General features: G+C 33.7%; 1 protein-coding gene across 1 annotated transcript in view; it reads left to right on the top strand.

The window, feature by feature from the left end:
- The window catches only part of LOC117231798, a 174,302-nt gene that overhangs the window by 106,750 nt on the left and 43,504 nt on the right, over positions 1-24,048 (top strand). Inside the window, exon 2 of the mRNA XM_033490588.1 lies at positions 21,222-21,364. Coding sequence (XP_033346479.1) covers positions 21,222-21,364 — 143 coding nt within the window. The remainder of the gene's footprint in view (positions 1-21,221; positions 21,365-24,048) is intronic.

Here is a 24,048-nt window from a genome sequence, read left to right as displayed (position 1 = left end):
AACGATGATAGAAAATTTCAGTAACAAAATCAAGAATTTTAATATTGATTTAAGATTTAATTTCAGTATTTAAATGCATTTTTAATTTATACGCAAAAATTTGGAATCATTGCAAATTCTTAATAAGACGAAATTTGTAAAAAGATCAGCTTAGAGTAGCGTTAACTTAGCAATTTTTTCGTGAAAATTCTATCCAAATAAAGGAAACTAGTGTATAGCATTAATTTCAATAATAAAATTAAAAGAAGATTTAGACATAGAACGGATTCTGGGTATTAATACAATTATTAACTAAGATGTTAGCGAATTAACGTTTAATCGGTAATAATAAATGTACTTAATCTGAAATAGGATGAACAATCGTCGTGTCAAAGAATTTTTAAACTATACAAAATACAACTTTCGGGAGAAGTCAAATATGTGTATATAAGGAGCATAGAAACGTATATGGTCAGACATTGACTTTGACTTGACTTGACATTGGTCAGAATTGTACTACTTTATAATCTTTTCTAGACATATTATTATCATTGCTACTTCAAGTGATAATCATTTACATTAATTAAACTGCTAAGTAGTTAACCACCTTCATTTTCTTCGTAATTTCTCAACTTTAATACAATAGCTATGGCTATATGATTAGAACTTAACTTTTCAGAAACTGAATGATTCAATTTAATAGACTTAATCAATTCAACTTTTACGTGTCTCAATTTACACTATAGCTACCAATGTTATTAGTAAATTCAGATCAGAATGATAGTAGAATAGAAGCTGTTCCTCTATTAACCGTGTGTCGAATAAAGTGTCGTAATGGAATCGTAGATGTGTAGTGGGAAAGGACCGGAGTAAAATCTATACTTGCGGTGCTTCGGACTTCATCTGTCTTACGACAACGAACAAACACTAACATAGGATTCTACGTTACAAATTGTGTCGTACTCATATACGGGGTTAGGGATGTACGTCAAGAAGATTGGAAAAGTTATTTTCGATGCTATAAATATGAAAATGAACATAGAACTAAATCGATTACTTACTTTGCAAAAGATGAAAAACTATCTTTAGGGAGAAATGATCGAAGCTGATTGAAAGTTCGAATACGAAAAAGTCTAATCTACTAGTAAGAAGAAATTGAATAAGTTACAAAAAGCAACATTTACCGTTCCCTATCGTTCGTTCCACCTAATTGATCAATCTCTGACAAAACTATTTCCTTGAATCGATAGTTCCTTTTACACTTGCGCCTTAACTTCGTCATAAAACGTAATCATAAACTTCTTTCACCTTTCATTTTAAAATATTCCGTTCTTTACACATTTTACCTTTACACGTATTAAAAAATGATCTTCCACCATAATCGAGGAATTCAATTTCTGATTATTCTCCAAACTGATATCTTTCCGTAATCTCTGTATTTCAATAACCGCGATGCATTCACCCAAAATTTTCGAATAGCAAATCTACTCAAATCTATCAAAGGGACTACCCAAATTGCAAATTGAGCCGATCATAATTAACTATTGCGTTACGTGTTAAATTCATTTACATCTGGGGTATATCGACGATTGTTTCATAGGAATTTCCTGTATGCGTTCATGCATTGAGCCACATAACAATGGCGCATGTAACAACCAGAACAAGAGCCTGTTATATCATTGGTCCTGTATATGAGGCCGTATCGTCAGCTTATACCGTACTTGTTCACCGAGCAATTCGCGATTGCTGAGTTGCGAATTAAGGTGAATGACAGTGATGCATAAGATTTATTGTTCTCGATCGTCGACTGTAAACGGACTGAGTAGTTAACGAAACGTATCATGAGAATAGAACACGTCGCTGGATACACAAAGAACGTTGTATCTATTTTTTGCTTATTGTGGTAACTTCCTAACTGAAAGGATTAAAATTTTTCGGTCATGTGAATATACGCCGAACGATGTTCTAGTTGTCAGGGATAAATAGTTTGGGCAAATACAGCGTTCTTAATTTCGCTGGGAGCATTAAGAACTCCTACGTGAATTGAATTTCGAGCAGGGACGTGAGAATCTCGCGAAGATGCGGATTAAAAATTACCTGTATATTTGCTATTAGAACACGGAATTTGGAGTTTGCACTTATGTGACTTTCGTATTGCCAAATCTCCGTCTTTTATCTTTATTAATTACAATTTCTTTACAGCGATACGCTTTAACCTTTGATAGATTAAAGTATTGCGTACACGTACAATTTGATTTACAATCTTTTTTCCATCAATTCATATTATCAAATTTTCTGTGTTTTCACACTTCGTTAGTTGACAATATTCTTCTCTTAAATCTCATAAAACTATTAAAGTGAAAGATTGAATCGTTTTAAGGAGAATTCTATCGATATCACGATATTAATTGAAGATTCAAAGTGACTATTTTTTTCGTCAATTCTAAAAAATTGCTAAGATGAAACTGTAGATTGTTTCGAAAGAAATTCGACCAATATCGATCGATTACCCTTCGAAAAACAAAAGGTCTTTGCCAAGGGCTGTCCTTTAACTGCATCAGCGAAATATTCTGCTCTTGACATTTTATTCTCTCTTAGTCACGAACGGTAAACCTCGAAACCATTTAAATCGCTTAAACGAACGCATTCTGCATTCCTGCATTTTACATTTCCTCTGCTTTTTTTAAAGGCGCTTCTTGTTTCATTGGGTCACTCGAACACGTTCTAGACTGATTAAACGAGAGACACAACATGTAGAAATACTCGTACTCCCAGCAATTTTCGCAACTTCTCTGTTCCACAGCACAATTTCGACCGCGATATTATCACTCGCAAAAACTGCCACACTTCAGCACATCGCACACGAGCCTGAATTAAGCCGTGGCTTCCAGCAACGGCGGCCATAATTACGATCGCGCTTCGAATGACAAACGTTTCGAACGAACTTTGCGTTAGACAACGAACTACGTTGAAATAACCGCAAACGAACATTTCTCAAAATTTTTGACCCAACAAATATTAGTACCAACATTTCTCAGAATACCCAACAAATGTTAGTACCAATCATGAAAATATAAAATTCGGTCAAAAATGTTTGTTATTCTAAAACGAAATTTTACTTACACGAAAATACTTCAACACTTATCATAGAAAAATTGTATATTCATACGCTATGTGTTATATACAACATTTTGAAACTCTGTCAGCACTGTCATAACACCGTTTTGATTCTATTGGTAAAATTTGAAACCAACCTGTCAATAGATATTGAAATTACAGGACATCTATTGAAGATATATTTGGTAAAAACTGAATTCTACAATATGAATAGTCATCCGAAACATATAATAAGTGTTAAAGGTGGTTCCACTGAATATCGAAATCCTTAATACGATGAACAGTTCGTTGTTTAAATGATTTTATGATTTTTACGAAATATGTACCTGTACCAACTATTTCGTAGCTTCTATAGGCATTTTTAAAGTTATTTTAAACTTTATCAACGTAATCATGATATTCTCCTGGTTCGTGTTATCGTCCCAATGTAATTTCAATATGTTTCGTATAACACTGATAACGTATTCATAAAACTCATCTAGAAGTGTCCACACACATACTTTCGTAAGTAAATATTCCACCATTTGTGAATTCTCACCATTTCCTCTTGCCGAAAGCATGCGTTCTCTCACAATCAGTCCAACAATGCATTAAGAAAACGGAACGTTCACCGCTGCCACTATTAACCGCACATTTCTCATCCCCTAAGGTCTGATTCCCTTGCTCGTTGAAGGAAGCAATAACACTTAATGACCAACGAGAAACGGGAAACCGAGTGAGACATTCCTACACGGGTATCTATGTAGAACAAGTCTCTGAGCGTATAATTAATTACTGGCGCCACGTTGCATCAATTCGAGGGAACCTTTAACGAGGCCTCGCGTAAATCGTTGTAGCCAGAGTGAAAAGTTGGTTCCGCAAGAATGTGACCGCATTTATCTTGGCGTTCGACTTAAAATCGGGAATGTATTCATCGTAATGCGACGTGTGAAAAGTCTGAACTCTCCCGGTTCTTCGCGTGAAACTCATTTAATGGGGGGAGAAAAAGCACCGTGTATGGAGTGTTTTCAATGGCAGAAAAGTCGAAGAAGTACTTGAGGGTTTACGCTACCGCGACTTGTCCCTCTTTAGAACGTGAAAGCTCGCTCCTCACTGGTGAATTTTTCTAACCGTGAGAAAAATTGCGCGGTAAAAAAAATGAGGAAAGATCGTCGCGTGAATAAGCGAACGGAATATGTGACGCGATGAGGAAAATTGTGGAGAACTCCATTGTCGAATTCTCGGTGGACTATTGAAAACTAACAATCCTTGATTTCTATGGAAAGTTTGATGGCAGTGGAATCTATTTTGTGGATTTTAACGGACGTTCAGATTCTCTTTACGATCGCCTAAAGATACTGTGACAGGAAAGTTTAATTACACAGAATAAGCTTATTTAGCCATTGAAAATTCAATTTTCATTGAACAGAAATTTAAGAATAAGGCTGAACTACGGCATATTTCCGTATAATATATTTAAAATTTTAAAATATCAGACAAATGTTTCAGCATACGAGTAGTTCATAAGTCATTGATCAATTCTGTAAATTGAGAAGCTGAAAAAAGCGGTGATTTTGTAAACACAATTTTCTAAATTTATGTTGCAATTTACTATTATTTGTATCATCTTGTTGGGATAAATGAACTTGTAGAATGAAGTAATTTGTTTCTTGAGAGCTGAATGTAAATCATGCACATACAGGTAATGAAACTGACAAATTAACAAAAAGTTAAGTTATAGCATGATCTCTTCTGTAATTTCTCAAAATGTGGAATTTCCAGTGTTTGAGGAAAATTATTGGACGGCAGACTACATTAACTTTCTTAAATTTCAAGTTCAAACTTCGAATTATTAAATAGAAATAAAAGTTTCAAAGAAAGTAATCCACGATTAGAATTTCATTTACTTACATTTTTCTAAACAAACACGTTTTTCATATGTTAATCACTATAGAAGCTCAACTGGGCTGAAACAAGGCATTTAACAGAGTTCGCAGTATTTTTACGATTGGAAATTTGTATTAAAAATTTCCATAAACTTCCCATTTGCAGACTTATTCTTGCTTGGACTTATATCTTGACTGAAGATTCACCCCCATCAAAGCGAGCGATCGTATCATGGATAATAGCAATATCCCAAGCTCAAAGCGGTTAGTAGGCGTAGCTAGAAGTAATCGAGTTAGCCAGCAGCGCGAAATTAACATAATCTACTTTTCACCCGCCTTATGTGATAACTACTTGGAAATCTCATCCCTCGGGAAGAGCCGCGAAAGTGAAGAAGACATTGAAATATATAACACGGCTACATAATATAAGAGGGATAGCTACGAGAGCCTCCTAACTTCAAATTACATTGTGCACGTACCACGATGAGACGAGGCGAGATGGAAACGCTTTCGATTTCCATAAATGTAGTGCGGTCCTCTATGGAATCTGACAGTACAGACAGAAAACAAGACTGTCTGAAAAAGCAATCTGAAAATTTATGAGAGCCGAAATTAAACAAAATTCAAGCTCCTTGTTATTCTATAACATTTTGTTTGAATCCATATTTGTGCCTGCGAAATTTTCTCGAAAAAAATTTGATTTTATAGGAAGAATTTGGATTGAACTATCGATAATGGTACAATTTCCAAGAGAATCTAAAAGCTATTAATGTTCTCCTTATATGGAAGTATTAGGTTGTCCTAGAAGTTTCTTTCGTTACATAAGTGAAATAATAGATGCATAACATTTTTTATTCTATATTATTTTATGGATGTATGATCCATTTTGTAGTAATAGAATAAAATGGATCAAACATGATTCAATAAAATAACATAAAACAAAAAATGTTGTGCATCTACTACTTCCTTATAAAACGAAAGGAACTTTTGGGACAACCTAATATAAGTTGATTAATTAAGAACGACCCACTAACGAATAGATCGAAATACCTAACATCGTAATTAAGTAACAAAATATTATTATGATATTTATTCACGTTTTAAATTAATTTGAACTGTATACAGTTACAATATATGGAAAATTGCATGAAGTCAGCGAGAAATCAGAGTCAATTATAAGCAATCTGAATTCCAAATTTCTGAAGAGAATTCTAAACTAATTAAATAGCATAATTCCAAAAAAAGCAAATTTAAGGAGTCAGTGAGTTAGCGACTTCAGTCTGTTAATACAATGAATGGTCTAAGCACGATGCAAATATTTATAGAACATAAAGAAGTTTAAAGGGACTAAAAAAAAAAAATCTTGATACACCTACGCTCTGAAGGAAATTTTACTAATACAAATATATAACACGATCATTTTACTGGTAAGAGTGATATATTACTGTATCTGACCATATGTTATGGGGTCAAATTGTAAACCTGAAGCAATATTATTTTTTTACAAGTAATTAACATGTATACCGATTGTTTTTGAATTATTCGGAAAATTATTTGTCGAAGTGGCAACAACAGCTTTCAACGAGTTTGATCAAGTGATATACGAGAATTAATAACGTGTTAACACAAGCTGCGTCAATATTTACGACCATGGAGTAATTAATTACATACTTAGTAATTGGCTACTAAATTTGAATCTACCTCGACACTGTCAACCAAAGATATATAAATTATCTGCGGTTGCTTGTTCATTCAGGAGCTAATTATCAGAACTGAATATACCTTTTGAGTCCCAAACGAAAACTCGAAACGAAGATTCATAATACTCATAGATATTTATATATTATTTAATATTCCAGATAGTTACTAGGTTATAAGATATGAAACGTTTGATCTCGTTGTATCAACTTTTACCTTCCAATAAATATTTCTACCTTCATAAACGTATATCCTTTTAAAGCTGAGAATTTTCCTTCATATACGACTTTAATTTTTTAACATTTACGCGTGTAACGAAAGACGCACCTTTGAGATGTACTTTTTAGGATGCAATAAAGTATAGATCGTGAAACCTCGGATATATGTTAAACAAACAGTTGAAGTATGTAGTTGCAATGTAAGTAACTAATAACAATTTATGTAAGAATAACAATCTAGTTGGTTATTATTTTACGATATTATTTTTATCACTATTTTTCGTAAAGATTATCCAAAAAACAACCCGTTATCCATTATAACACAAAGTTTCTAGCAAATAATGCACGCTCACGACATTTCCATTTTTCATTGTTTATCTATCGAAGCTTTTAGCCAGAAGAATTCCACTGCAAAAACATTTAAAGTTTCTCGAGATTTGTAGCACATGTCATCGTCTCACAGTTGCTTAAAGCATAAAGAAAAGTGAACTAGCGACTGTTGCTACACCGCAAGAGCGATGCTACTGAATTATTTACTAGTTTCTCTACGGAATTCTCTGCCCATCGTTCCACTTTTTTATTTGTCGTTCATTCGTTTTTTACCAATTAACCACGTTAAACAGTAATTGGATTTAATTCAATTACGAAGAATTCAGTGCAGATTGTTGCAAGCAAATGTTAAAACTCGCCTTTCTTCTTAGAAATATGAAATAATTTTCATACGAAACTATCGATTATTGAGAACATAGAGTGGCATATAGAATTATTCGGAATATTAGAATAAATTCTCAACATTCCATCTCATATCTCAAGCCACAAATGAAAAAGCTTTCCGCTGAAAGCTTCGAAGCTTGATCGTTATATAATTTATTCCTCATTCTTTTGTTGCGAGGATTCATCGAAACATTTATATCGTTATTTCATCGTGCTTTATTTTCCACCGAAAATAAACCAACTATTTCATGAAAAATAAATTCTCTGCATCGATATTACTGGCTTAATATACCTGAAACTTCTTTAAAATATCGCGTTACGAGGTATAATAGGATAGAACTGTCTCAAACGTTAATTACATAGTCTCCATAATTAGGTCTTGACCGTTTCTCTAAGAAAACTTGGTCGGATGCAATATCCTTTGTGTCTTTCGTTTGATACGCTCAGACAAGGAAATCGATAAGCTTTCTACTGCAAGAAAAGATTTTTTTAGAGCGATGAAATAGATTATTGATGAAGATTGATCACATTTGACAAATAATTCCATCCATCAAATCCTATTGCTGCAAACCCTTCAATCTTTGTTACAAAATTCGAAAGTGTTCTAACTCTTTCAATGTTTTCATTAATTTTGTTCTTCTATTAAATCTATCCAATTTCCTTAAATGAATTATTTTTCATACCATTTTTTTCTCCGAACGCCTCAATTCGATTCTGTAAATTGATTTTCTAATTTTCTCGAGTTCTCGAGCGAATCTACGAAAATCGAATGGGACGACGACGAAATAATTATCTCACGGTGATAAAATAATTACGGGAGAACAATTGCGTGAGCAATGACTGTGGCTGACGTTTCACAGATCCATGCTCTCCCTCAATCCTACTTTTTAGAATGCGAAATTCAGAACTGGAACGAACGGGACACGAATTCGCTCGAAAGCTAAGAATCGCTCTCGTTTATTCCCCCATACGAGAAGAGGGAATTTCGATCAGCCACTCGGCTGCCAGAGTCGGAAATTAAAGCCACACAGGTACAAATAGAATCGAGAAGTCACAGCAGAAAGGCCTCGTTGAAAATTCATCTCTCGCGCTTTCACAACCTTCGATCGATAATTTACTTCCAGCTTTATTTCTCTTCTTTGTTCTCACCCTTCCTACTTTTTTAATTTTCTCTTACTCACCTGTTGCCGTTACGTTCTAACACATATTTGATCTAAGACAAGTAACCGACTAAGCTTAATTAAAGTAATTAATAACTAATTCCATATCTAATTGTGTTCTCACATTACAGTTCTTTTTTATTTTTTACCGGCCACGCGAAACGCTGCTACCTGCATATATCTGTGTTATTTTCACTTGTTAGCTAGTCACTTGCCCTCTTATTTCAAGCTTTATTTAAACTCCGATTTGCTATCGGGACCAGATATTAGCTTTATAAAACAATATAAAAGAGTGTTGTTATCATGATTATTCCATCATCAGGTCCTTGAAAATCTTTTCTGACATGACTTTCTCTCTACACACCACTATGCCAGTCCTGAACAGTATTATTTATTTCAGTGTCTTTCGAAGTTTAGGCTACAGAAGTCCCTAAATATCTCAAATTCGCTACACCATTCGTAACAAATACCACAAATTCATGGTACATGTGAGAAAAAAATAACTACAGTTAGTCTGAATTCGTATACTTGAAAGGGAATTGCTATACCTATATCTTTGCCGTGAAAAATCTCGCAACAACCAAACGTATTAAAATCTCGAATATCAACGCGTAACAACATTGCATTGAGTGACCGTGAGATTACCGTGAGTTCGACACAAATCGAAGAATATACCATGGTATTCAACAGCTGATCTTTCATTTTAACTTTTAAGTTTATTAATTCCTCTGGGACGTTTCTGGGTCTTCCGTTTCCCTAAAGCAGCAGCTTTGATCGTGACTATCGTATCGTGACACCCCCAAAAGCTCAGAGAAACTCGTATTATCGTGTTCGGAGATCCATGAAAATAAAGTATCGTCTTCTATCGCTTGAAGGAAGACACGCCAGATTGAGCTGGCTCGAGGATAGCCATCCTAATCGAATACATGTCGATCCATCTTGCGTGCTTCGGATAAGAAAGCCACAGTATTTCCATTGATGCACCTGCATGACTCATGCGCGTATACATATGCACCGTAAGCTAGTACGTATCTAGAGACTTTGATCGATTGGTTATTAAATACACAAGCACTTTACCAAAGTGTAAAAATTAACACATTCATAAGTTTATGGTATGCGAGTGATATCATCTCAGATATGGAGATACTTTATACGACCCAACTTTATAGTATAAATTATATGATTTCAAGTAGAAAGATTCGCCATTTATGAGATATTAGAATTTAAAACTCGAACTGTTTAAAATAATTGTCATAAGATTAGATTGTGAATGTTCGTTTTTTTCACTTTTTTAGCTACACAGCTAATATAAATTTGCATTAGCATCCATAGTCTATTTATGATAACTCACGTAATGGATATGTGTAAAATTGTACAATGTAGGAAAACTATTCGAATTAACTACGAAAAACGATTTTGTTATTACATGTTATCTTCTAAAAATCATTTCCACGGTATCGTAAAATATTCTATTATGCTTCTCTATTAATTTTATAATTTTTTAAGCAAATTGCACCTTACTGAAAATAAGTATCTCTTGCCAGGCATTTTTATTGCACACATTGCAACTTCGCACACATTTTTCCAGCAATATCAATTGTTTTCCTTCTTTTCTTTTTTTGTCAAGAATTTGTCTTCGCAATGGAACATATCCTGTTCCTATGAAATGAGATTCTCTAGTACGTAAATCCTATTGAATCAAAGCTGACAGATATTCCTCAACAGGTCTGATTGGGTCAAGTAGATAAGGGTCTCAAGAGTGGATTTAATTTTTTGACTTGAATTTCAGTCGACCTTGTTCATGATGTGAAATCCTATAAATCTAACCTAAATCTTTCTCAAACTTTAGAATCTAAATTACACGTATAAGCTTTCAAGTAGAAAGACCTGCCACTGGTCAAACGTACTGATTGAAAGTAGAACATAATATTTTACTTACCGTGTTAGTTGACTTGATTCTATAATATCGTGTAAAGTATGTATATATTATAAAAGCTTCCAAGTAGAAAGAGTCGCTACTGGTCAGACGTAAGTAATTGAAAACAAATATAGTATTCTACTATGTTTATGTTATTTCGTATTTTGTAAGTCAAATATTTATTGGCGGAATGTCCTGTAACCGATAGCAAGATATACAATAGCTCGGCATGAAAAGAGAAGTTCAGCCTTTTTCTTCAGAAAATGTACTTCAAATATTTACCTGGTTGATACAGTCAGCCATGTATCTGGATTTAACAAGAAAATATTTAAAATAAATTTCCTCGAAAACAAGGCATTGTTATTACAACATTATGTAATTATAGTATGCATATATGCAAAATAATATTGTTTCATATTCTTGATTTATTTTTCCATAAACGATTCAATTGATTGAACTTTTGAATTTCAATTCTTCGCAAAAATGTTGTTGCATACTTCTAATTTATTTTTTCATACAGAAGTAATCTTTTCTCACTTATATCACCAATTATATCCTATATCAGCCTTATATACATTTTATGCACTTTACATTATTAAATTTGTTGAAAGGCTCGTTGAAATAATCTCCACGTCAAAGTAGATGCTATGTTTAACCGTCGTGAACAGTAGCAATTACGTAAGAAAAACATTCAAACAAATCATCATGCAGCGTGGCTCGTTCCAGCATACAAACTAATGAGGCAGTTAAGAATTTCTTGCTGAAATGCCGCCGGCAACTGTGCTCCGATAACTCTGCCGGTATTTTATCCCGACTCAAAGATTTCGTATATCCAATCTTAGCAACTGCATTGAACGTATACTCGAATATCAGAAAAGATTCTTTGAAGACTACTTCCAAGTCAATTCGAAGCATATCTTTAACCATTTACCCTTAACCTTAGCTGGTACTTGGAACTTCTTATATTTCTATATTTGAAACTAGAATCTTGCAAAGTTTACGTCTTAAATTCTCGCAAGCTTAGCGCTGCAGCTATAAAATTTTGAACTAGTGCGTAACCTGAAGCATCCGCAACTTTGAAATCTCCAAGTTTGCAGTCACGAACTTCAAAATCTTTCGAGTCCCGGCGCAGATTTCTCTTTGAGATTCTCGGAGCATCGAAATCCTAAACGTCAGCCTTCACAGGCACGTTCGAAAAATGGCAGCTCGGTGAAATTAAAACGGGAAGCAGAAAGCATCGGTTTACAAAGGTTTTCTTCGAAGTACGTTTTCCTCGGTGCTGCATCTCGCCTCGACAGTCTTTTTCACCGATGTTCTTTAGTCCGAGAACAGACGTGCTAACGTTACACAATGAAAAAAATGAATGGGGCCAGCTACCAGGCAGCTACTGCCTGCAGGTGTATATTATATACAACTCTACCAGAATAGGAAAAGAAAGAAAAGAGAGATGTATACTGGGTGTCATAAAATATATGGGGCTATTTATACCTCTCATAAGCCAAACTGATCAACTCTACCTTTTATCTATTTCTTAGTTAAATAACATAAATAAATTACATAGATACATTATTGCTCGATGCTGAAGGAACAAAATAACTTCTTACTTTTATCAGTTCATAAGAATGTGACACAAATAATGGCAATTTCAAAGTAAATTTAAAAAACAGTGTTCGTAACTTTATCACTAGTGTGTGGATTCTGGTACGTTCATGGGAAATTTGAAGATGCAAAAATACACAGAATGCGCATAATATAAAATCTAAAACGTAGTGCTATACCAAAAATCCATTTTTCTAATCATGTTCATAAAAATGGGAATTTGCATAAATATCCGGTCTAATCATCGCATTTTCTCCATTTTACGACTTATGGAGCTGATGAATATATAGCTTCTGAAGGACACTTGTAAATTGCAAAATTTTTGGCATAAAACAGACTTGTTCATAGTTTCAAAACTAAAGCTCGAATGACATCATCATACGTGAACTTTTTTTTGTTATATTGATATCTACAATCGAATCTGTATTCAGTACTCAATTTTTTACCAACATCCTGTATATATCAGACAAGATGCAGTCGAGAGGAATTACACGATCTTTCATCGAGAGGAACCGGTCTGCCGGGAAATATTCTTGCTTCTTCTGCCAGCTCAGCTTTACCAGTTAGATTCCAATGGTAGAAAAAGGAGGCGCAGAAGCCAAGCAGACGTGGAAATGAATGTGAAACCGAACGAAGATTCATGGCCCAACGGGAAACCCTCTTACCGCCCGCATGTTAAGCCTTTCGTAAACATTTGCACTGTCTATGTAGAGAAGCGACAGCTAGTTTCCTCCACAAATATTGCCATGATCCTTATAAAATGTGTATGTGTATATGTGTATCAGTGGGGAATCGAAACGATAGAGAACCCAAAGATAGAGAATTAGGAGGATCGTGCGAAATCAGCTAATTTCTTGGCCACGAACCGCCCTAGGGCTAAATTATAGGTCTGAAATTTGATAAGAAACAGCTAACTGAATGGACTGGTCGGAGATCGATCCCAAGTCCTGATGAAAGCAAGCCGGAGGTAAAAGCAGGATTCTTTTATCGGGCTTTAAGATCGCGTTCTTTCTCCGTGTAAAATCAGAGGAACGACGTTTATTCATGGAATTTTGTCTGCTGCTAAAATATATATGCATTTAGGACGATCGTGTCGAGTTAAATATTTATAGAGTTATCTTCTGAAAAAGTAGAAAGGGATACACTTGGATTTGCTTTTCGTTTCACAATTTCTTTAAAACATTTATATCTTATTTGAATTATAAGCGTGGATTAGAAATGAAACACTTTTTTATACTTTTATACTTTAAAAAAGATTATCTTTATATACAGAAGATAGGGAAGGAAAAGGGAAAGAAAGGGAAAGAAAGAAAAACACGGGAAGGAAATTTACAATGATATACTATCGAAATTCGTAGATATTAATTAATTAATTTCGACTTCTGACTGGATGATTGAAAGCTATTACACTTGCAGACCTTCTGCTCAGGCTTAACTCCTTTCCAAGGTATGTCAAATTAAGAACATACTTGTAATGTACGATATAACCACATGGTGTTCCAACTAAAATGTAAAGAACAAGAAACGAGAGGACGTGATGTACGTGTTACGTTTCATGAATTTCTTAAAAGTTATTCTGTGTACTACGATGTTGGCCAAAAGTTTGGAAACAATGCGCGTTCTATGGAAATTAAGAATTAAAACAAAAATCTTAACTCAAGATACAACAGAAGTATATACAGATAATTTCCAGTTATCCGGATGTATGTAGAGAACTATCGTAGGTCCTAATATATTTATTAACCAGAATATGAATAAATTAATATTGAATAGCTCGTAGACTACCTCTCGAACCTTTAATAATACGAACGATTGTCATGCCAAAGGGTTTTTAAAACATAGAAGATAAAACTCTCAGGAAAATTAAAATATACGAGTAAGTGAAATAGAAATGTATACAGTCAGACATACTTAAGACCATTTCTGCAGAAATTGTAATGAATTCTAAGTACAATACTATAACAATTGTTACAGATAATGTTCATTCACATTGAGACATTCAGAAGTCCAATTAACCAACTGCATTTTCTACAAATTTCTCAATTTCAATAGAGTTATTTAATCGGTTTAGCTTTTATGTGAATCAATCTACAGTACGACCATAAAATCTACGATCTGCTGAAATAAAGGAAATGTACATTTTCACAATCTTCAATTTTCGAAGCGAACATTAAAGAAAGAAGGAAAGAAATTTCTACTGTTGAATGTTAAACGAAATTACTATTACCGTAATTGCTACCAACCCCCCGAGAAATGTTTGAAATAATCAGGGAGACAATTAAAGGGAAACGGTCCTGACTTTTTTATTAACGTTGTAACCGACATCCTCTAAGATCTGAAGATCTGCACACCAAGTAATTAGACACCTGGGAGTGTAAAGATCCGCGTTGAGTAATTAGTTTCATCGGAAGTCTGAAAATATCTTGGTAGTATGTTAGCCTGAAAAACGTTGAAATTATTATGCACAATTTAAACCAGGGTAATGAGAACAATTTCAATTATACAAAGCTATGAATCATGAAATTCTCAAGGCTACCGAGGTTTACGAAGTATAAAGCGTAAAGAATGAGAACAGCTTGCGAAATCGCATTTGTATACCGAACGAAATACAATTTGTTATTACAAATGTTAAACACGAGTTTAATCCTTTTCGGGCTTGTTATCGTTTAAGTCGCTCTTTTACGATCGATGGGTTCTAATTAATTAACCGACTATAGAGAGATTCGAAATAAAATACATTAAATGTATATTCGTACTTGTGATATTATTAAATTATAATTGTATTAAACGATGATATATTTAATTGAATACTAAAATAAAAAAGTTGGTAACATTGTACATGTAATAAACAAAGATACATTTCGTCAAATATTTTCTGTTTCACCTATAAATTTTCCTATTTTAATAGTAACGATCATCTTATTAATAATTATCAAAATATTTCGTACAAAACAGGTTAAAATTATACTGCATTTTATATTATGCATTACTGTGTTATAACTTCTACATTATATCATATCACATTTATGCTTGATTCTCCTACTTAATTGCACTTTAATTTAAAGCTTAATTAAATCTAATCCCAAAATAAATCTGGCTTTACATTAGCGAAAATAATCTAAAAGTAATCTAAAAGGAATTACATCTAAAACGTAATTACTTTGTAATTTTTGTAAGCATCTACACCAAACCATAGATCGAAATCTTTCAACCGACCTACCAACGTAGTTACCATTAGCTAATGCGAATCATTAATTAACGAAATAACCGGTTCGCGTGAATTTCGACGATAAAATTTGTCAAATTTCACACTTCGCGAAACGTTAACGTCGGTATAATACAATGTGGTGAATTTTCTATTAGGATAAACCGTCCAGCTGGGACATATATATAATCTCACGGTTCGATTCAGCGCCGTAAGCAAATGTGGCAGGGGCACCATCATCGAAACTTTAGCATAATGTCGTAAATTACGAACTAGGGTAGCTGTAATGTCCTTCCATCCTCGCAATTTGTTCCCAGTGTACGGATAGTTAGGTCGAATATACATATAAACCGATACGATTCAACAGGTGCTACTGTAGCATGCGAAACTACGCGAAACAGTGTGCTAGGTAGAAGGACCAGTCATGGAAAATCGAGCTTTTATTTAATAGACATATGAATGATTTTAAAAAGGAAGAACTGTTAAGCTGCTCAGAAATAGAGGTAATGATCAAAATAACATGTATTTGCCAGACGTTCAATTTTAATTTTTTCTAAAAAACAATGTCTTCTGAAGCATTTCACATTTTCTATTATTATAAAAATTTCTATTCCATTGAAAGTCTCGATAGATATTGTAATCAGTTGAAAGAAAAATATACATTTTATATGAATATCGTGTAATATCTATTAGATTACTAAAAAAAATCCAAGTATTCAGTCTTAATAAATTACACAGTTTTTCAATGGGAAAGTCACTGAAGATTCCAAAGTAGTTTTATGAATTTTACGACCCATGGTGGATAAACGAAAGTATTATGAATTTTAAAAGAAATATTAGTATTCAGGGTAAACTTCACACTATTCTCGTTTAAGATATCAAGTTAGACACTTATTGTTTTACTAAAAATCCTCTTCTCGAATTAATAAATTATTTAAAAGTCCCCTATTAAATATCTTTAAACAGCTTCAAAAGTTTGATAGCTCAAGAAAACTATTATATTTTATATTGTTTGAAACTAAATAACATTGAAACCTCGTTCACTTTATTCTACGCGCGATAATGTAATAATTTATTCGACGCATAATAAACAAATGAGACTTTGTCCATTTAGCCACAAATATGTTTCTTTGTCGACGTTTTGCGAAACGTCCCCGCTATTACCATAAACTGATTAATCGATCCGAGATAACCGACACAATAACGAAACAATTCGCAACACAGTTCATAAATCGTCCTCGTTACCATATTAATTTGAAACGCGATCGACAACAATCGACCGACGAATATCACTATGAATTGATATAGAATAACACATAAAAGCGGTCATATTATCTTGCCAGCTGACACTATGAATTTTGGATGGGTTTAATTAATTAATTTCGCATGAGAAACTCTTCAGGGATTCGTGGCTCACATGTTTCGCTATTCGAATATTTCATCAGCAGAAAAGATGAAACTGAAGTAACTATTTAATATATTATATTTAATATCTAATATATATTATATAACACGATCGAAATGTTTAATTAATTATATTAAGATGTGCATCATGACGCGGAATGAGGGCCAATGTACAATTCATACACAGCTCGCTTATACGAACAGGTTATCGTTTAACGTCAGTTATGTGAACTCATAGCTGAGCGCTTGTTATTCCTACTTACAGTTATACGAACGCCTATTCTGACGTGATCGACGTTCGATACGCAACTGAATGTTTGAATGCAAAGTGTTCTTCAACCTCAGTTATCCCAATCAGCTTCTATTATCGTAACAAATAAAAGCAATTGGTGGGTATGACTAGTGAACCTCTATTATTTACGAAATTCATCGATTATCCGAAAGACTTTGTCCCTCGGCGTGTTTGAATAAACAAAGTTTCACTGTAACCGAGAAATAAATATAAAAAGAGATTCAGAATGTTGAAGCTTAATTACTATGGACTATGAACACAAAAAAATATTAATGTATGATAAGGAAGAATATTTTGATTTATTCAATTCTTTATTAAAATAGTCAAAAACACTTTGATGTGTTCTATTGACTCCGAAAAAAGAAAACAAAAGAATGTAGTATCTGATGAAAGTCACAAACTTTTAACAAGAAAAGATCGAGATATTTTCAACGAGCAATATAAAAGTGGGGGAATAATTCGTTAAAAATTATTGTTTTCCAAATAATTCGTAAAATTAATAATCCGATAAAAGTTTATATAATGTCATACTTAGCTTCATACAGAATTTCTATTTCACCATGACTGTTGTTAAAAATTCTTCGTTCTTCATCTTCAATTTCCAAAATATTCATCCAAGAAACCAGTGTGTAAAATTATACAACGCTTCAAAGTTAGTTAGAAAATTGCATTAGCCTTTGACGTACGAATCACAAGTGACTCATCAACAAATTTTTAACAGATATCAGATTGATTGATCATTTATCGATAACAACATTCGTTCATATTTCAAGGCCATCCTTTTTGAAATGAAATAGTACTTAAGTACTTTAAGTAGCATTTAATTCGATTGACACTAAGCAGCACTCTTGTTGAGAATCTCTTAGTTAATAGAAAGAGAAGATTAAATATTCATCGACTTTGAAGTTTTTAGTAAAGCATACTGAAGGCTCGTGTTACTAAACAGAGATGGAAAAAGAAATGAAGAAATATACGTTTTTAAACTCGCGTTATTTTATTGTCACGTAAATGTCGGCGAAGAACAAATAAATTCTTAGAAACCATTTAAGAACATTCAGTCATTGTAATTGATAGTGTTATTCTATTAACAGATGGTGCAAGACAAATTTACACGATATAGAAATTATCGCCATGAACCTGCAGACAACAGTAATTATTGAAGACAGTATATTACGTTTCCAAGATTCATGGTCTCGCTACGAGTACTTGTAAGTTAACTTGCAGTGAAGTTTCTTGCAGCATGCTTTGTTACTTGGAAGACAGTAATCACAAGTATAGGAATTAATTAAGACAATTTAACAGAATCTTCTGAAATTTATAACCTTCCAAAACATTAATTTTAAGGATATTGGAAGAGAAATATTTGAAATTTTGCGAAGTTTACCTGCAAAAATAATAACTCTATCGTAATAAAGTTCCACATGCGTAAATTGTCTGGTTAATAAATTTACTTCTTTAACAACTCTATACAATATAATACTCAAGGGAAAAAAATTAACGGTGCAGTGATATCGAAAAACGTACTTTCCTAGCGATTTTCGCAAAGCGTTGGAATAATTCGTTCGCATAGAGACAGTGAAAGCAAGAAACGGAAGAATGAGTAACATTTAACGTACCATAAAACAAATCGACAAAATTTCCTTTTTAATGTGCCGAAATGTACAAAACTGGAAATAATTCGCAATTGCTTCGAGCGCAAAATGATCCATAATCGTTGAACAAAAAGAAAACGTGGCTGACATAAAATATTCACGACTCAACGATTATAAATTACAAATAATAATACGTTTTACGCTATAATAAGAAATACGGTGCCGATAGCAACTAGGAATTTTATAATGCAGAAAATTCATTTTTCTATCTATTATACAATGTTTTATATGCACATAGTATACTACGTAAGATAAATAGCAAATTACTAGATACTAAATACGTAGACGATCATGTATATATTGCAATTTAATTTATTTAATTCATTGCTATCGAAAATTAATTAAATCACCCGTATACTCGTCTTGAATCATTATTTTATTTCATTTGAAGTTGTTCAATGTTTGACCCCAATTTGATCTGATCCTAATTCGAATCGTACAGCGATGCAAAGCATTTCTACGGTCGAACATCTTACAAAATAAGATTAGTTCTATCTTACATTTGTATTTACATATCAAAAAATATGTGCGATATGCACAATTTCGAACGCTCAGCCAAACTGTGAAATAGTTAGACGTGTGACCAACCTTATTGTAGTTTATAGCATGTGCTATTGGAACTTGTATCGTAAAGCAAGCGGTTAAAGAAAATGAAATGTCAAATCAAATTCGTTCGTATTTCAAGAAAAGTTAGACAAGCACGTAGGATATAAGAACACGTTCGACAAGCCGTGTGAGGAACAAACGAAGCGTAAAATTGTAATTCGGTCTCTTCCAAAATCAGAAGTAAAAAGAAAGTCATCTAAAATTCCGTCACGAGATCCTAAACCGCAACCACGTTCCTGTTTCCAACAACTTTCGAAAAGATACACACAACTGAAAATTAGATTCGTTCGCGGTGGACCAGAGAGAAGGGAAATTCCGAAAAAATGGATAAGCTCGTCACGTTGAAGCTTCGACCGTGCTCTCAGACAGAATTAAAACGTTTCGGATTACGTGAAATTTGATTCACTCTCCCCATTTCCAATGCAACAGAAATTGCGAACGAGATTCACAAACCCGATAAAATTAAAAGCATCGTGTATTCTCTGAAAATTAGATAATTTTTAAAATACGCAGCCAGCTATAACAACGTTATTATGTACAGCGTTAGATAATAGCATCAAACAGATTCCATGTAAACGACGTTAGTTGGAAATTGTGTTCATTTATCGCAATTACTTTCGAAACTAATACCAGCAGCTATTAAAATTAGTGAAAATTTATGCGACCATAATTCAAAAATTGCTTCCAATTCTTTAATGAGGTTTATATAGTAGAAATGGGAAATATCACTGTTTAGAATGATCTTTAAAATGATTCTTGAAATATCGACGTTTAAAGAGAAGCGCAACTTGTAACGAGCGCCATCTCTGTCTTTATCACACGCTCCTATCTCTCACTCGCTCTCACTTTCTAACCTACCCCAAGTTTGCACCGCGTGACCTAGTCTACGGCAAAAACTGAGTCAGCACTATTAGGCTATTTACATACTACTCACATTATACGCACTACGGGGGAGAAATGTGGGTCACGGTGTGCCGATATTTATTTATAATTTTCGTACGTAAACATTGACATTGAAAATCCTGCCTGGAAACTAAATAACCCTCCAGCCCCGATATCGAAATCATCTACTACGCATTCTATCAATTTTTGTTAATTTAATTTGTATGTTGTAAGTCAACAAACAAATATATATTTTTCTTCTTCGTATTACATTAAAAATCTCATTACGATAAACTTACGAACGACATAAATTTCCTTCACGATTTTATACAGAAAAATATGTAAATCGCGGCGGTTAAAGTAAAACAAAATGCATTTTCAAAAACTTCCCCTTTTTATCTTTCAACCGCACTATTCTAATATTGTATAATTCTTCGTAGTGTATCTGACAGTCGAACAAAACGATCAAACGATGAAAGACGAACATTCCTGTAATACGACAGATTTAATCAAGCTACTTTTAAATATATAATGATTGAAATTCAGCAAGAAACTGAAACCTGATAACGTACTCGTTTCGAATTTTAAAAATGCACGGGACGACTAAAGTATGGAAAACTGAATTTTACGGGGAATATTAAAAGCTAACATTCGAACTGTTCATCCTTTAAACGCGAATGCATACATGTATCCCAAGAGTTAAAATCTTCATTTCTATTATTTTATATTTATGTCGTAATAAATGACGCGGCGATTTTTTCTAACGATCGTGACAAAAATTAACCGTAAATAAAAATGCATGAAACGAATGATATAAAAAAAGTACAATAACGTTTTGATACATGTACAATGTTATAAACCAGCGTGCTTAATTATAAAATTAATTTCAGCGTGTCGTGATTTATGTTCCAGGATCGATAAGCAATATAGACGGCGCTGAGTACAACTGCAATAAAACTGCAGTGCGAAAAGTTATCAGTGGAGTCGTTGGAGCAGCAAGCTCGGTCACATCCATCCAAGTAGCAAATCTTCTTCGACTCTTCCGAATACCGCAGGTACGTGCCTTGAATTATAACTTCCAAGACTACGTTTAAAGTATTCCTTTGTATCAACTTGAGTTCCACATCCATTCGTATGTACGATCAAGCAAGGCAAATATTTTTGTAGAATCAAGAACAGAAACATTTTACAGAATTTAATTTCGAAACACTGTAACCTACATAAGAATCATATGACTAAGTGAAAAATCACACACAAGATCAAATAAAACGAATATTTTTGTAAAATCAAGGACAGGAGCATTTTACTCGATCTCATCTAGAAATACCGAGTTCTATATAAATATTACGCCACTGATGAAACGATCACACATTCGATCAAATGAAAGAAACGCTTTTGTAAAATGAAGGACAAAGGCATTCTCTATTTGATCTAATTTATAAATGCAATAACCTTAAAAGAATCGTATAACCGATTGAAACTTACATAACATATTATGCAATGTAGAAAGATGAATAGCAAAATTAGGAAAAAACGTTTACACGATCATATTTATTCCAAGTCGGGACATGATTGAATAAAAAATTCACTATAAAAGAGTTTCGATCTTATAGATATTCTTCAGGAAAGAAGGATATGAAAGTTAAAAGACTTGCGGTTGCAATTTTTAAAAAATGAAAATACTAGCTAACTTCAGCGAACTACAAAGCTTTGTTCACAGTGAAACTTTACGGAACTTCAAGGAAACCACGGCCTAAAATTGGTGTGGCGTGAAATCGGCTGTTACGGAAGTTGCGCGATACAATTCTTCGAATAAATAGAAATTTTAATTTCTCTTTGTAGCCACTGTAACGTAATCTCCACTAAATCTTCATATTCTTCTAAATTTCAATATTCCAAAATATCTTCATATTCGTATAAATCTTTATGTTTTAAATTCTAAAATTTAGCTCGAAAAAGCTCACGTCCAACGTACAAACTAAATCAATCTCGTTTCTACTTCAAGAAATACTGAAATAAAACGCACACATGTAAGTTAACTGAATACAAAGAACGAAATAAAATTATGGTCAGAAAAAGTTCTTATCACGCATCTGGCAACTCTTTCTCCCAACGCACCACTTTCTCCATTTGCACCAGATAGCAATCACTACCAACGAATAAGTTAACAGTATTCATTCGCGTGGCAACGATACTTGTTTAGCTACTTTTCTCTTATTCCTGGGCAAGCAAAAAGGATTACACACATCAAACTGTATGCGTGTAATACGAGCTTTCGCAGTTACCAACTTCTGGTTTTAGAAAGTGCGAGATAGAAGTTAACCAGAGCGAATTCGTCGATAGCATCAGGAGGGAGAACAGAGGGCAGATTCTCCGTCATTTTCCTTTTCTCTTGAAAATTTACAAGGAAGAAGCAAACTGGAGCGAATATTTCGTAAAATAAGCTGGATTGAAAGTAACGCTCATAGTACGCTATGAAATGAAAATTCAACGACATAAAAAGCTATCTCAGAACGTCTTCTTTGTTTCGTAGTCCGTTCTTCTTCCGTTTCGTAGTCCGGTCGTTACCATCAACGCCGTCTACGAATGTCCTTTTGAAGTTGGATTACCACGTATCTTAGAATCTAACTCTTAAAGAAATTGTTAAAAGTTACCCAAAGAAGGAAGAAAGAACAGAAGAGAAAAATGGAAAACGTTTCTGGAAGTTGCATTAAAATTTAATGATTCAAGTTTGGATGTTGAGTGGAAAATTCCAATGGAAGAGGGAAATTTCTGAACGTTTCTACGGGCTGCTTCTGTGGAAAGCAAGCTACAAATTTTGCATTTCGACGGCACAGAGAGAGTGCTGTTCTGTGTCTTGAATTAAGTGGCAGGAACTTCATCGGTCCATCGATATATCTTTGCATCTCTCTAGAATCTCCTTCAAAGTAAACTTTGACTTTTATTTAAAGAATCCCGATGAGAAATGAGAAGGCGAAGAAATTTTTTTTGGATGAACTAGAGAATATTGTCTTCTTATTGTTTTGCCATCTCAGAAACAATCGGATAATTAATCTGTAATTTATAAATTATTTGTCTCTGAGAGGACTCTGAATTCTTGTTTTAACTTTGTTTGTAATTGTAACAAATCGTGATAAACAAATATATATTTTTTCAAACGATAAAATAGATGCATTTTACCAAATAATCAGAGAAGTTACATGCATGAGAAAAATACTAAGCAACGCGATTAATAAAATACAGTAGAGCAAAATATATTTTATTTTATTTTATTTCGAATATTCTTATTCTCTTTCATCTTTAGATCTTTTTAAGATGTTCGACCCATCTTTCCAAGCCTTAAATCGCCAGCAGAATGAGGAATTTTCAATTAGTTTGTGCAACTTAAGCGGAGAAGAGCAAAACATCGTGACACGCCACTTCAAGGAGAATGTTACGTATTGGAACGGAACTAATTTTCCGTGGGAGGTGGAGCTAACATTTCGTGGAGGCGACAAACGCTTCGTCGGGTCATTGTATCACAGGAATTGCCCCACGGAATTACTCGCAGAATCAATTTGAAGATTCAGCGAACCATTCTATCAGGTGGATTTTCTTGTTGGTTAGTGCCTCCGACAGGATGCATAACTACCTTTCGCGTCACCGTCAGTTAAAATCGATATTGTGGTCTGTTATCGACGCGCTATGTTGTTATGTGATTACGTAAAAACGAAAGACGCGATAAATTTACCGAACATGC

Source organism: Bombus vosnesenskii, unplaced genomic scaffold (assembly GCF_011952255.1).
Source record: "Bombus vosnesenskii isolate JDL3184/JDL3185 unplaced genomic scaffold, Bvos_JDL3184-5_v1.1 scf7180000013273, whole genome shotgun sequence".
In the NCBI taxonomy this organism is placed as follows: domain Eukaryota; kingdom Metazoa; phylum Arthropoda; class Insecta; order Hymenoptera; family Apidae; genus Bombus; species Bombus vosnesenskii.
Note: the sequence above shows the minus strand (reverse complement) of the source record. Positions and strands in the feature narration are given on the sequence as shown.